Raw genomic sequence first — 13,271 nt, 5'->3', positions numbered from 1 at the left:
AGGTATATGCACACTTTTAGTATTGATAACACTCAAAGTTTTATAAATGAGACTGCAGGAGTCCCAGTCAAATCTCAGTTCTTTACAGCACAAGTCCATGTTGATCATGAAGTCTTTCATTTCAACCTTGAGTTGCCAACTATAGTGAGTTGTTACTGAGTGCTCAAACAACATTTCTGTCATCATTCTTAACGTTACTCAAATCTTATTTTTTGTTAGATCACAATAAATGATTACATCGTTAGTAAACAATTCATGATGATGGTGTGAATGTATTTCAGCTTGGCTAACAAGTGATTTTCAGAGAAATCTGGCCTCACTTGTCAGATGTGCAGTTTATAAAAACCAAGAGACTGCACTTGTCAGCATATTGTGAGATAATTATTCATTTGGCCAAATGGGCAGGTAGGGCTTTTTATCCTTCAACTCTCTGGCAACATGACATGTTTTCATTTTCAGTAATACTCTTAATAAGGGCTTTTTTTTCTTTTTTTTTTGCATCTTGTGACATTCACTTATAAAAACCATGACAGATGTTTAAGAATGATATAAAATTATGTGAAAATCACCCATTGGTTTATTAACTTGCCTTTCTTTCAAAGTGAAAAACAAATAAGTTTGAAGTAAGTTGTTCATAAAAATGTGTTTGAAATTGTATCAGAAAAGAGTCATCACAATTTCTATTTTTGCTAAACTTTATTAATAAGATACCAAACATGATGGCAGGTTTGATCCATGTTTTAGGAAAACAAAACCGATTTCCAATTTCTCAGCAACACATGACAAAGTTGCTGATGTTCAAGATTCCATTTTATGAAGTAGCAGCAGGTGTTGTAGCTGCTGTTGTAGTTGTTGTAGTTGTGGTGGTGGTGGCAAGAAGCTGGACAAGCAGGGATAGCAGGGTGGCAAGGTTAGTTGTTGAGGTCTGTGGAAAATCATAACAGTAGTTAGATATATGGCAGAATTATGCAAAAATTACACAGTAAAAGTTGGTCATTTGTTGTTTATAATAGAGAAAAGAAATGATTCTCACCTCTCCGGAGTTCGATCCAGAGCCAGATCCAGAGCGAGCAAATCGCTGGTGCTCCATCTGAAGAGAACAAACAGGTTCAGTCAGTCTGCAGTTTCTATTGACTTCATTTTCACAGCAGACCAAAATGAGCTCAAGAAATTATACCAGCATCATGATAGAAAGCAGGAAATATCTTGGTACATGTGTTTCTGTCAAACCATCTCAACATAAAAAAAGAAAAACTTTAAAATTATCTGACTTAATTCTTCTATAATATTGTCACTTACTGGTGTAGCCACAATGAGGCTCAGGAGGCATCCAAGAATAAGTGCTACCTTCAGCATGGCTGCAGTGATTTAAGCTGTTGGAACATGAATAAAGTCTTTATCAAGCAAACAAATTGGTTCAATTGTATGAAATAAATGAAGCATAAATTCATATAATCACCGTAGAGTCTTCTCTAGTTCCACTGACTGTCCCAAAGGAGGTTGTAGTGCTGAGCTGAATTTTGGACTCCTCTTATATACAGTATCAGGATCAGAGAAGTTAGGAATTTTTCCTTTTTAAATATGTAATCTTGCTGCAATGTCTAAACAGGTATTAGATACACAATCCACACCTTCATAGCTCTTATGTGTCATAAAATTCTTCAATGTTATAATCAATAATAAATCCATTAAATTTCCCCTGCTTACACCATTCTTAATCTCCTAGAAATAAGCTGATGCCAGACCTTTTGATTAGAAACGAAGGGCCTGCATGCAAACACACAGGTAACGTGTAGGTGTGTTTGTATCCAGGTTATTGAAGTTTTTGAGAAATGTTTTCACGTTTTTAGAGATCATCTGTTTAATCAGCTGAATTGTATAATCAAAATTGATGTCATCTTTGTGTGCCAAGAATCTGTAGAGGCCTTGGCCAACAATGTTTTTAGTAATCTGTTGTTCTGGATTCTCTGCAGATGTGTAAATATTAACATTACAGACACTACAGAGACTGTACCCTGGCCAACAAGTAAGATTAGCCACCTGAACCTGAATTCCTGAAGAAAGACTGATCATACGCTTGCCAAGAAGAGATGACGTCTCTAATTGGATCACAGAATTAGTGTCCCCTACAATCCCTTTTGTAAAATTATATCTGAAACTGCAACTTTGTATAAAACAAGAAAAATAAATAAATTAAAGGTCACTTTAAAGAAATATAAGGTCCAGTTCATTGTTAAAAATCTTCAATTCAATAAAGTGAAAAAATAAAAATTACTGTTGTTTGTGTAATTTCCTTTTCTCTAATTTTGGATAACGTGGTGAAAAGAGAAGTTAAAGATGGTTTAATTTCTAAAAAATATATAGCTGTAGAATATCCAAATCAGGAGAGGTAAAGTTAATCATCTCCCTTCAGAAATTATTCTTAAATTGGAAATATATATCATGTAAGTAATTCAAAATTTTCAAACAAACTTGTCTTATTACTATTATTTTTCCATATTAAACATTGTGTTTATTTCATCAGCATAGGAACATGCATTCGAGTATTTACTGATGTGGAGTAAATATATGTCTGCTATCTAACTGCCATGTCATATAGTAACTTCACAAAGGCTCATTTTAAAATCCCGTCAATGGAACAAACTGTCCTGTTGGATTTTAAATTAGGCAAAATGTTCATTAGACATCTCCTAACACACCTTTACACCTTTCAAAGTGTCAACTTTTCATGTATCTTAAAGTCCTTTTGAAGAAGTGCTAAAGGTAATTGTTGTGATGTTTGCCACACAACATGCTAGTAATAAACTTAATCTAAAGAAATATATCAAGTGGCAGCTCCGCCTCTTAGGGGTGGCCAGGATTTTTTATTTTTTTATTTTTATTTGCTTATTTATTTATTTTGTACTATGCCATATTTCTGATGACAATATTGTTAAAGTTGATATTGGAGACAGATGCAAAATCGAGAAGATTCACATTCAATTGAAAACAATTTCATTTGACAAAATTATGTATGTATTTATTTATTTAAAATGTAGTCAAAGCAAAGAATAAGTTTCAGTTAAGTTGTGGCAGATATTCCACCAGGCCTTGTCCCCTCAGCAGTGATGTTTCTTCTTTCCTTTTAACATCTATGGCTCAAACAGGAAGGGGAAGCTGCCATTACCCTGAAGAAAAAACAAGAAAAAAACAAAACAAAAATTAAATTAAACGTGGGAAAAAATTCTCAACAAATAGTTTGCATGTGTAAACGGAGTACCTCATCAGTCCCAGGACCAGTTGCATCACCTCGGGGATCAGGGGGGACAGTGGTGGACTCTTTCTTAGCCCCTGCTGGCCATGTCTGGTAAAAACCACAGAGGGAGTCACAAAACGATACATTTCGAGAGCAATTGTTTCAAACAGGAAAAAAACAAAATAAATATTTCACCTTTTCTGTCTGTAGCTTAGAGCCCTGCTGAAATAGAAGGTGAATTACAGTTAGATCAGCCGATTTCAAATGTGCATGCACTAATCAGAACGCAGCTTGCAAGTTATTAAAAAGCATAGAGTTGACTCAATAAAAAAAAGATCTAAGATTTCCTAGAATATGTATTTTTTTAAAAAATACATATTTCCTGTTTCATGCCTGAGGTGCATAAAATGTTGCTGAATAGATAATACCTCCTTATTAAATAAAAGGGGAAAAAAAATCACACTTTAGTGTCACTGGGGCATGCATCCTGCATGTAAGCATTAGAAGAAGCATAAGTGAGTGGTCAACACTGTTAGTGGTGCACCAAGCAGACAGATGAGCTGTCTGGTTGCTTTAGTAGCCAGACGTCATTACAACACACTTACCACATCCACGCTGCTCTGACTCAATAGACTCAGCTGTGTTATTATCATTAAGCCTTAGCGTTGAGTCATCAAAGCTTATTGCTCCAGCTTTTAATTCAAAGTGATACACACAGTAAACTGATTTCATTGGTTTAGTTTAAACCACAATGACACTGAATGATTTTCTACCAAGAGAATCATAATTAGACAGGTTGTCGTAGCTCCATAGCCATGCATTTTTGGTGCATGTTTATGTCCTAGATTTGTTGTCCTTTTTCATTATTCCTTTCCCAGACAACAGTGAAAATGGTAGAAAACAGTAAAAGCAATAAAAATACAAAGAAAGAGACATTTAAAAAGTGCATCTTAACAACATAAAATTGTCATGATTCTTCGAATGCTGGTACTGAAAGGTACCAGTCAGGATAACAAGCTTGTTTAAAACAGAATGCCTTAAGTTGCTTTTTAAAAGCATCAGTGGAGTCCAACGATCGCAAATAGTTTAGGAGTTCATTCCCCAATCTTGGAATATTTATCTATTCACAAATATATAAATATTGGAAGGTATTTTTTATTTTATTTTTTTAAATTTACCTGCAGTGGGAGTTGTGGTCTTTGTGTGGCTCTTTCCAGTTTCTGCTGTCCATTGTTGGGCAGAACCGCAGTGTTCCTCTGCTGAGCATAGCCATACCGGGGTACAAAGTAAGAGTAGCCCTAAAAAAACAAAAAAACAAAATGCAATCAACAATAAAAATTTTAATTAACGTGATGCTTACAAATGGGTCAGTTTGTGTAAATAAAAACCTGCTGTCTGTGAAGCTGTGGGAATCCAAAAGATGGATACTGAAACTGTGGATACATCTGCAAAAAAAAAAAAAAAACTCTCATCAGTGTGCAAAGATCCTTGCATCAGGTGCATTGGTGAAACAATCTAATTGTGTGGTCCTCAAGTTGTTGGTCTGTTACCTGGACCGGGTTCTGGGCTTGCTGAGGACCGTTGGGATTGTTGGGGTCTTGTGCTGGTCCAAGCTGCTCTTGCTGCCCGTTAGGGACGAGCATGGGTGTTAGCTGGTTGCCTTGGTTGGGAAGCAGCAGCTGTGGCCCCTGGGGACCAAAAGGACCTGCCAGTTGGGGGTTCAAATTCAACACCTGTGGGGTGAGCAAGACGTCTGGAGTTTGCTGCTGCAGCACATACTGGGGTAATATTGAGCCCTGGAGAAAGTAAAAGCACATATTAATCCATTGTTTTAAATGCAGAGCACAGGAAAACGGAAATGTCTCAGCAGCTTTTTAAGCACCTGTGTTTGTCCAAGAGCTGCAAGAGTCAATCCATTCAGCCTCAGGATCTGATCAACAAAACGGTGAAATTAGATCAACTTATATCATTTATTGCATAACGACAAACGCAGATATTTAAATGTGATTTACCTCATTGCTGTTGCTTGCAATAATTCCAATCTGAACCTTCAAGAAGACGTGCAGAATATTTAATCTAATGTTGAAATAGCATACTTTGTTCTTGTGTAATAATGTTGGATATAACTGAAACTCACTGGCAGAGCAAGGCTTGACCTAAAAAGGCAGATTACCAGAAGGGCACTTTGCAGCTTCATCGTGTCCTGCAGTGAGCCGAAACATGCACATTTTGTTAAAAGTTCGTAAAATACCAGTCGCCTCGGACTTCTTCAAAATCTCAGCGTGTCAAAGTCATCTTACCTTTTCTCTTCTCTTCTCTTTTTCTCTCTTCTCTTTTTTTCTCTTCTTTTTTTCTCTTCTCTTCTCTTCTCTTCTCTTCTCTTCTCTTCTCTTCTCTTCTGTCCCTTTCAGTGTCTGCCTTCTCTGTTTCGGGTTCAGATGCCTTTTAAATTGTCAGAATGTGAGTTTTAATAGTCCACCAGCAGCGCGTCCAGACAATATGCGGTCAGAATGACAGACGTTTCTCATGACAACAGACTCAGACACTTACAACACAGAACTGCTAAGTATGTCATTAAATGTAAGTCATGTCTCTGAGCACCATGACATGCCCGGTGTGGAGTTGTTCATAACTCCGCAGAGATTCATAATCTCTAACAGTGTGTACTTTCTACCTGCAGAGATGACAGAATCTGCAGACTGTCTTAGTGTTTTGCACTTCGTTGACACTTTTTCACATCTTCGACAAACTTACTCAAGACACTCATTCTCTTTGTGATTACATGCACGTGTTAACACTGGTAGCGTGTAATTAAGTGCATTAGGAGGGACACAAATTTTTTGCATGTCATGAGAAAAAAGAAAGAAAAAAGGGAGCAAAGAGCTCACGATCAGACATTTGCTAAAAATCATTCGTGCCAGGTGGATAGATCCTGATGTCTAAAGGATCACAGTTAACTCTCTGCAGATTTATCTACTATACCTGCTCCATCCTTGTTAGAATGACCCAGTTGAAATCTGGACGTAAATCCAATTGAGGACCTTCAGGGAGATACGAACATGAAAGTTCAGACATGCTAATGGTCTAAAAGTTCAGTCTCCAGACGTTTAAAACTGTTAGACAAAAGACTTACAGCTGTAATTGTAGTTCTGTAATGCGCAGTTCAGTTTCTGTGTTGACTCACACTTTGATAGAAACTCAATCAATTTTTTTTCCCACTTCAGATTATGTACTAAATCAAACGTGTGACTTTCACACTTTGTCACAACCACAAACTTCATTTTGTGGCTGTGGCATAGTGCAAAAGTTGCAAAAGTGCAGTTTTTTGCAGTCCTTTAAATAATGGTTTCAATCAGCCTTCAGTGAGAAGGCTTTCTGCCAGTCTCTGGGTTTCCCTAGGAGCATTTCAGTTTTCTATTGGATTGATTTTATTTCATATTGTAAATCCATGGGCTTTTTTTCAATTTGCTCTGAGTCCTGGTTTATTTCAGTTTGGAGGGTTTTTTTTTTTTTGGTTCTCTGCACAGACCTTGTCCCAGTTTTCTAGCTACCATAACTTTCCCTCATTGCATATCAAACTGTATAGCATTTATTTGTAGTTCTTTTTAACAACACTTTCTTAGCTATCTTTTATACTGTATCTCATCTCAGATTTATTTATGACTTGCCCTGTTGGTTTATGTTTTTTTTTAAGAAAATTATACAGGTGCAGCTTCTTTTAAATTCAGATTGAACCTTAAAATTTAAAGTTCAATTGATTTCAAAAACCCTTGTGTGTAATGCATTTTTAGTTTCCATTTTGGACCTTTATTTAAAATTGCCCATCTAAGCTGTAACATTTCAAGCTGTTCTCACTTTTTGGGCTGCTAGAAGTCCTAAAGTTTGTGGAATAGGCTGAGCATTTCTAAACCGTCCAGTTTTTTTGTTTTCATTTTATTTATTTATTTATTTATTTATTTATTTATTTATTTATTTACTTCTACAACCAACCAGTTATAAAACCTACATGTTGAAGTTAAAACCTAAGTACACACTGGAGCACAGAACGGCGTGCAGAATAAAACAGGTATTACATTTTTCATCTGTTATATAATTGTGAAATTCAGCATCATGGCTACAACGTCATTTTTATTTTACTGATGCTCATCTTTAGCAAAGGCTGTGAGATTAAATCGACGAAAAGACAATCACATGAACTTTTAAAGCAAAAGTTGTGAAAACTTTACTGCAGTGGTCAGCTCTTTAGCCAAATGCATTAGGGTAAGAACTTGATGGATGTGACACAGCATAAAGCAAACACAGAGGTGGCCTTGAACAAACACTGTAAAACCTGGTGTGGACCAACTCTAAGTTGTAGCATTTCTAAATAAATAAAATCCAACCAGCTGCCTTCATGTCACCTAATAGATATCAATAAATACATTTGTGTGTGTAATTAAATAATAAGTCCAGCAGTTATGGAGGATGGACACCAAACCTTTTAGATTCATGTGATTCCTTTTAATTTACTGTTATACTGTACATTGTGTTGGTCAGGCACATAAAATACCAACAAAATGTTTTGAAGTTTGTGTAACATGACCTAATGTGAAAAAAGGATGTGAATACTTTTGCATCCCATTGGCCACATGCCACACAAACACTCTTGAAAATGTATGTAAGCAAGACATATAAGTACTTTAATTGGTTATCTATAAAATTCTACTATGCATTGTCATGTCCTCATATATCCATTTATAAATCTTGTAGCTATTTCAGAATGATAAGTTCTTTGAGTTTTAGTTTGTTTACTTAAAAATTATTTTGCCCTTTAGATGGCAGCAATGACCAACAACCAATAACTCAAAAATGAAGCCAAGTGATGATCTGCATGTTGATTTCAACATAATTTCTTTATTGGAAACAAAGGTACAAAAACTGATTGATTGTATTTTTGATTCAAATCATGAAGATTACATAGAATAAGACAACGTGAGATGCCTCTTTGTGCCATGGAGTCGGATTTTTGACATATTACCAACGTGAACTTAATTAGCTTCCTTATTGTTACACGGAGAAACTGTCGTGGACTCAGTGGGCCGTGGAATCTGTAGGCATATGTAGGAAACGATGAAAAACTTAAGAAACACCCCTGTGGCAGAACGGGATCACAACTCAAGAAAAATAAGATGAAATTCAATGTTATACCTGTGTGTCCACAGAAGACTTTGCTGCATTTTCAGATTTCACAGTCTGACGCTGCAGAGAAACATTTAAACCCATGAAATACATCTCACAGACACGCTGGGTGCTGCGTGTGCACATTCTCCACATCTTACCCTGAATCTTCGGAGTGGATCAGGCTGAACCAGAGGCTGAGCAGCAGGCTGGACAGGAGCCTGAAAAGGAGCTTGTAAAGGAGCCTGAAAAGGAGCTTGTAAAGGAGCCTGAAAAGGAGCCTGAAAAGGAGCCTGATAGGCAGGCTGCTGCTGCATGACACCGCCAGCCATTCCCTAAAACAAAACAGAAAGTCCTCAAAATTCTAAGGATTTAATCCTAAAATAATAACATCCGATCTTTAGAGAGAAGGGAGTGATTACCATCGGAAGTTGCTGAGGAGGATTCATTTGGGGCATTTGAGGAACACCCATCACAGGGAATTGGTACTGAACAAGACACACAAAAATATGAGCTTTAAAAAGCCTGAAACACCAAAGGGTGAAGTTGTGTGTCATTGTCGCGACTGCTAACCGGATTGACTGCTACAGGGAACATGTTAGGAACTGGAGCTCGAACAGCAAAGGCAGGGAGTCCAGGAACAATCTGTGAGAAGAAAGATGTTCAATTTGTCACATAACTTCATATTAGACTAACAAGAGATGAGCCTGTGGACGAACCTGAGCAAACTGGGGCTGCCCAAGTAAACCAACTCCACCACCAGCCATCAGAGGGGGGTTCAAACCTCCTCCCATCATCCCATTAAGCATCCCAGCATTCATGGCTGCCAACAGTCTTGCGGTCTGCAGAAAACATTAGATTATTTTTTTTTTCTAGTTGTCTCTGGCCTCCTGATAAGTCACAAATTATGCCTACATTCATGTTTGTTTCTCACCTTGCCCCCGCTGACCTGCAGAGAACGAGAAGATGGGTTGTTACATGACTGTGCAACAGAAAGACGCCCAAACTAAACAGAAAGATGCAGACAAACTAGACTTACGCTGGAGGTGAATGCTGCCACAAACACAGCGAAGAGAAAAAGCTTCATTTTTGCACCTTGAAATCTGAGAAAAGCACGCTTGCTCCAGATATTGGAGGACAACTGTATCTTTCTGCTGTGAGAACACCTTTTTATGTGTCCCAAAGATTATTATGGACCAATTAGAGAGAAGAAAACTGGTGTTTTTGTGCTTTGTATCTGTCACCTGCGTGTCATGGGAAGCTGTGAAGTGACATCTTTATTATGTAAAGCTTTAAAGAAGGGTAAAAGTCACAAGTTACTTTTTTTTTTTTTAAAGATTCGACCTTGGTAACAATTGTTCCCCAAGCAGGTGAACGACCACAGAGAGATGACGGAGGGTTTCGGTGTCTCAAATGGAGCTTTAGAGGTCGGTGGAAGCCACTGACTTACAAACCAGTAAGATCCCTTTAATTAAATGATGTGGGTTGTGGCTGCAGAAGAAAAACATATGACATCATAATTGTTTTGTATCTAACCATGAAAAACTAATTTAAATGTCTACGTACAGTGGATTGGCAAATCATTTATATCTATTGAACCTTCCTTTATTTTGTCATGCTGCAACCACAAACTTCTGTGTACTTTTTTGTGACTTTAGAGGTAGTGCAAAATTGAGAAATTTTGTTTGGGGGAAGGTACAAGGAAACCAAAATTAATAACCTGAAAATGTCACAAACCTTTGAGGAATATCTAATGATTTCAGAATAGAAAAAAAGCATTTTTTTTTCCAACAAAGTGTAGTTTCAAATTGTTTTAGAAATAAAAAAATTAACAAATCTAAACATGAAAGAAAGCAACAACCTGGGGAGTCATCCTGTACTTAACCTATCTTTGGTTTAGTGTCTTAATCACATAACTGACCAAAAAGATTTGGAGAGGCGTACAGGAGCATTTAAGGTCGTTAAGTTTTTTTCACATATTGTCACGTTACCAACCTCAAACTTCAGTGCATTTTATTCATTATTAAAGTTATAAACAAACACAAAAAGATACATTTTATTGAAGTGGAAAGAATGAAAAACTACAAAACTGTGTTCATTTGTTTTCATCCCCCTTTAGTTTGATACCAGTAAATAAAACCAGGAGAAACTAAATACCTTCATGAATCAGATAGAGTCCACCTGTGTGTAATTTAATCTCAGTATTACTGCAGCTGTTCTGTGTTGGCCTGAGGAGTTTGTTAAATAATTTTAGAGAACAAACAACATCATGAAGATCAAGAGACACAGCAGACAATTCGGAGAGAAGTTGATGACAAGATTAAAGGTGAGTTGGGTTAAAACAAAACTAGATCCCAAGCATTGAAAATTTGAGAGATAATTAATTACTCAACACATCAATAAAAAATAAAAAGTGGAAGGAGGATGGCACAACTGTGAAGGCTCATGGTCACTCTGGTGCAGTTGAAGAGATCCAAAAGTCAGGCGGGAGGAACTACTGACAAAATGGCCTGGCCTTTATGGAACTCTGGCTAGAAGAAATGCCATGCATTTCAGGGGTTTCATTTGAAAAATATTAAAATATCAAATAGAATTTAAGATTGGGGATTTTGTTTGTACTTCCCTAATTCATATTCACTTCAGCTGAAAAAAAAAAACGCATGCAATTTAATTTCTCCATTCTAACTAGAAGCTCTGAGATGGATTCATTATTTAAATGCAAATCTTGCCAACAGCTTCACATTCATGTCACCAGGATCAGACTGCTGTTCATCTCAACATGCTTGAGGACATTAATGCATTTCCTGTGCATAGCCAGCTCACTTTTCTTTTTTTTTTTTCTCACACGGAGGCTGTCTGGGAACGGTTTCTTTGCTGCTGACTGCGCAGCCCGCAGTAACACACATAAACACCATGTGGGGAGTTTGGTCTGGACATTTAATCACACACTGCGGTCGTGTTCCCGGTGAGGAACATTTTCTTGTTTGGATTTTTACATTGTGAAAAATGATATTTCCCAACTTGAATATGATCATTTCTCTCATGTAGGAGATTGGATTGGTTGTCTTCAACCCATCTGGTCTCTAATTAACAACACAAAGTTTCTGCTCTGAGCAGTGATGTAAATGTTGTGGCATGTTTTCCAAGACAAATGAGCAGGTTTCAACCTGGGAACGCACTGGAAATAGGAGTTTGTGTCTATATTTACTCAACTCTGACAAATAAATAACAGCAATCTTTGGCTGTTTGCATCATAATGGTGGTGGATGTTATTTAAAGTTTTATTTACATGGATACACTTTTAGAGTCAGATGAAGTGTAAATAAAAACAGTCGGCAAAGTCTGAGCACTTCAGTTTTTAATCATTTTATTGACCATTTATTACAATAACAATTATTTTATGAGGCAAATCTCTGAATGTTGTTCATGTGACAGATCTGCGAGTAAAAAGCTTGAATAAATCACGAGAGCAGTAGCATGGTCTCATTATTGCTGTTTCTCCTCTGTGTCCGTCCCGGAGCATTCTTCCTCCTCTTCATCAAAGTCAGGTTTCGTTGTAGGAGGCTGCGTCCCCCTGAGACGAGCTGCCACCGAACGCAGAAACCTCAGTCTTCCTCTCGCCTGCGCACCACCGCTGCCGCCAGCAGCAACGCCCAGTTGCTGCTGCTGCTGCTGCTGCTGGTTGCTGGGCCCGGCCACTGAGAACAGCTGCACTTGGCCAGGAATCTGCATGGGAGGCTGAGGGCCCGTTCCGGCGTTATTCTGGGGCGCCACAGCAAGCAGCATCACTGGCAAACCTCCAGCTTGTTGAGCGAACCGCAGATTCCCGTTTGCTCCTCCGCCCTGTCCCACAAGGAAAGTCCCACCCTGCTGGAGAGCTGAAAAGGGAATAAGCTGCTGCAACAGTGGTTGACCGGGATTTCCAACTGGCTGGATAAAAAGTGACCCACCGAGTTGGACTAAGCGTGCCACGATGGCCTCACCAGCCAGCGGAACTCCATTTTGAACCCCAGGATTGGCAACATTCCCAGCGGCTGCAGCACCCCCTCCATTGTTTTTGAGAAGCGCCTCAGCGCTCCCGGAGGACACACCACCCTGCACCACAGCGGCCAGAGTGGGAAAAATAACCCACAGCATGCAGAACATGTCTAATGTCAGCCGCAGAAGACGGTCGAGCAGGTAGCCAGCTGCCTCCTGCTGTGCTTATATAGAGAGGCGCAGATTCAGAGGTCGAGCAGAAACATCCAATCAGAATCCAATCATTTATCTGAAAACAACAACACACTGGTATCACCGTGACTAAGGTTTCTTCTTTTGGTTTCTTGCTTTACAGAGAACCATTATTTAGGATCAACTGGCAGCCAAAACCACGGAGGAGTGACTTGCATTTTCAGACTTATTGTTGTTGAAGACGCGCATTACTGTCATGCAGTCGAACAGAAAACTGAAAGAATGTTCCAAGTATCTTGCCAGAAACAGGATTCCTTCTTAACAACCTATCAGTGATGGCAAAGTAGCCAAAAACTGCACTCTAGTAAGAGTAAAGAGTAGGAGCAGTAAGAGCATGTAAGACCAAAAAGGCTGCTTAAGTTCTTAGAAACTGCTCTTCTGTTTTGATCATTTAAGGCTATATTTAACAATGATGTAATCAGATGTACAAAAGAATAAAGTTAGGTGCATGTTCTGATATTTTAAAGACTAAAATAAAAAAAAATAGAAACAAATAACATATTTACAAAATGACACATTTTAAGTGGAAGAAACACTTCATGTTTTATTTTCATAAACTTCTGATACTAACACCTACAGTAGGTAATAGGGGTGTAGTGATACAATAATTTCACGATACGATATACAATATTCTGGTCACGATACTATA

General features: G+C 38.0%; 2 protein-coding genes and 1 long non-coding RNA gene across 5 annotated transcripts; all 3 read right to left on the bottom strand.

Annotated features, from left to right (window-relative positions):
- Positions 1-691: 691 nt before the first annotated feature.
- LOC106941963 (uncharacterized) lies at positions 692-1,522 on the bottom strand. Its single transcript, XR_001423504.1, has 4 exons — positions 1,460-1,522; positions 1,300-1,373; positions 1,034-1,090; positions 692-925 (listed from the first exon to the last, which is right to left on the bottom strand). It is a non-coding gene; the product is annotated as an uncharacterized LOC106941963 (long non-coding RNA).
- Positions 1,523-2,992: 1,470 nt separating this feature from the next.
- On the bottom strand, positions 2,993-5,701 carry odam (odontogenic, ameloblast associated). Of its 3 annotated transcripts, none has more exons than XM_015025117.1 (10): positions 5,586-5,701; positions 5,373-5,440; positions 5,248-5,283; positions 5,118-5,165; positions 4,786-5,031; positions 4,624-4,680; positions 4,414-4,533; positions 3,431-3,457; positions 3,260-3,343; positions 2,993-3,167 (listed from the first exon to the last, which is right to left on the bottom strand). In XM_015025117.1, exons 2-10 carry the CDS (start codon positions 5,430-5,432, stop codon positions 3,132-3,134), a joined length of 714 nt encoding a protein of 237 aa, XP_014880603.1. In that variant the 5' UTR covers positions 5,433-5,440; positions 5,586-5,701; the 3' UTR covers positions 2,993-3,131. The 3 variants fall into 3 exon arrangements, with proteins under 3 accessions (XP_014880603.1, XP_014880602.1, XP_014880604.1); XM_015025116.1 differs by lacking the exon at positions 5,586-5,701 and adding an exon at positions 5,536-5,570 and having other exon boundaries at positions 5,373-5,438; XM_015025118.1 differs by lacking the exon at positions 5,586-5,701 and adding an exon at positions 5,536-5,570 and having other exon boundaries at positions 3,431-3,454; positions 5,373-5,438.
- Positions 5,702-8,108: 2,407 nt separating this feature from the next.
- On the bottom strand, positions 8,109-9,539 carry scpp9 (secretory calcium-binding phosphoprotein 9). The gene is made up of 8 exons (XM_015025120.1): positions 9,432-9,539; positions 9,327-9,341; positions 9,112-9,234; positions 8,966-9,037; positions 8,815-8,880; positions 8,554-8,727; positions 8,423-8,473; positions 8,109-8,322 (listed from the first exon to the last, which is right to left on the bottom strand). The coding sequence occupies exons 1-8, from the start codon at positions 9,477-9,479 to the stop codon at positions 8,263-8,265; spliced, it is 609 nt and encodes a 202-aa protein (XP_014880606.1). The 5' UTR covers positions 9,480-9,539; the 3' UTR covers positions 8,109-8,262.
- Positions 9,540-13,271: the final 3,732 nt, after the last annotated feature.

The sequence above is a fragment of the Poecilia latipinna genome, unplaced genomic scaffold, assembly GCF_001443285.1.
Source record: "Poecilia latipinna isolate Pla-1442-1.1 unplaced genomic scaffold, P_latipinna-1.0 Scaffold3957, whole genome shotgun sequence".
Classification (NCBI taxonomy): Eukaryota; Metazoa; Chordata; class Actinopteri; order Cyprinodontiformes; family Poeciliidae; genus Poecilia; species Poecilia latipinna.
This window is presented reverse-complemented; position numbering and strand designations above follow the sequence as displayed.

Bases quoted from the DNA above. Each gene is read 5' to 3' on its own strand.
- scpp9 (XM_015025120.1), bottom strand. From the start codon at position 9,479: ATGAAGCTTTTTCTCTTCGCTGTGTTTGTGGCAGCATTCACCTCCAGC. The intron at 8,728-8,814 runs GTAATCACTCCC...GTTTTGTTTTAG, and splicing joins CTCCTCAGCAACTTCCGATG to GGAATGGCTGGCGGTGTCAT. The intron at 8,474-8,553 runs GTAAGATGTGGA...GTTTCTCTGCAG, and splicing joins ATCCACTCCGAAGATTCAGG to CGTCAGACTGTGAAATCTGA.
- odam (XM_015025117.1), bottom strand. From the start codon at position 5,432: ATGAAGCTGCAAAGTGCCCTTCTGGTAATCTGCCTTTTTAGGTCAAGC. The intron at 5,284-5,372 runs GTGAGTTTCAGT...GTCTTCTTGAAG, and splicing joins GGTCAAGCCTTGCTCTGCCA to GTTCAGATTGGAATTATTGC. The intron at 4,681-4,785 runs GTAACAGACCAA...TTTTTTTTGCAG, and splicing joins AAGCCCAGAACCCGGTCCAG to ATGTATCCACAGTTTCAGTA.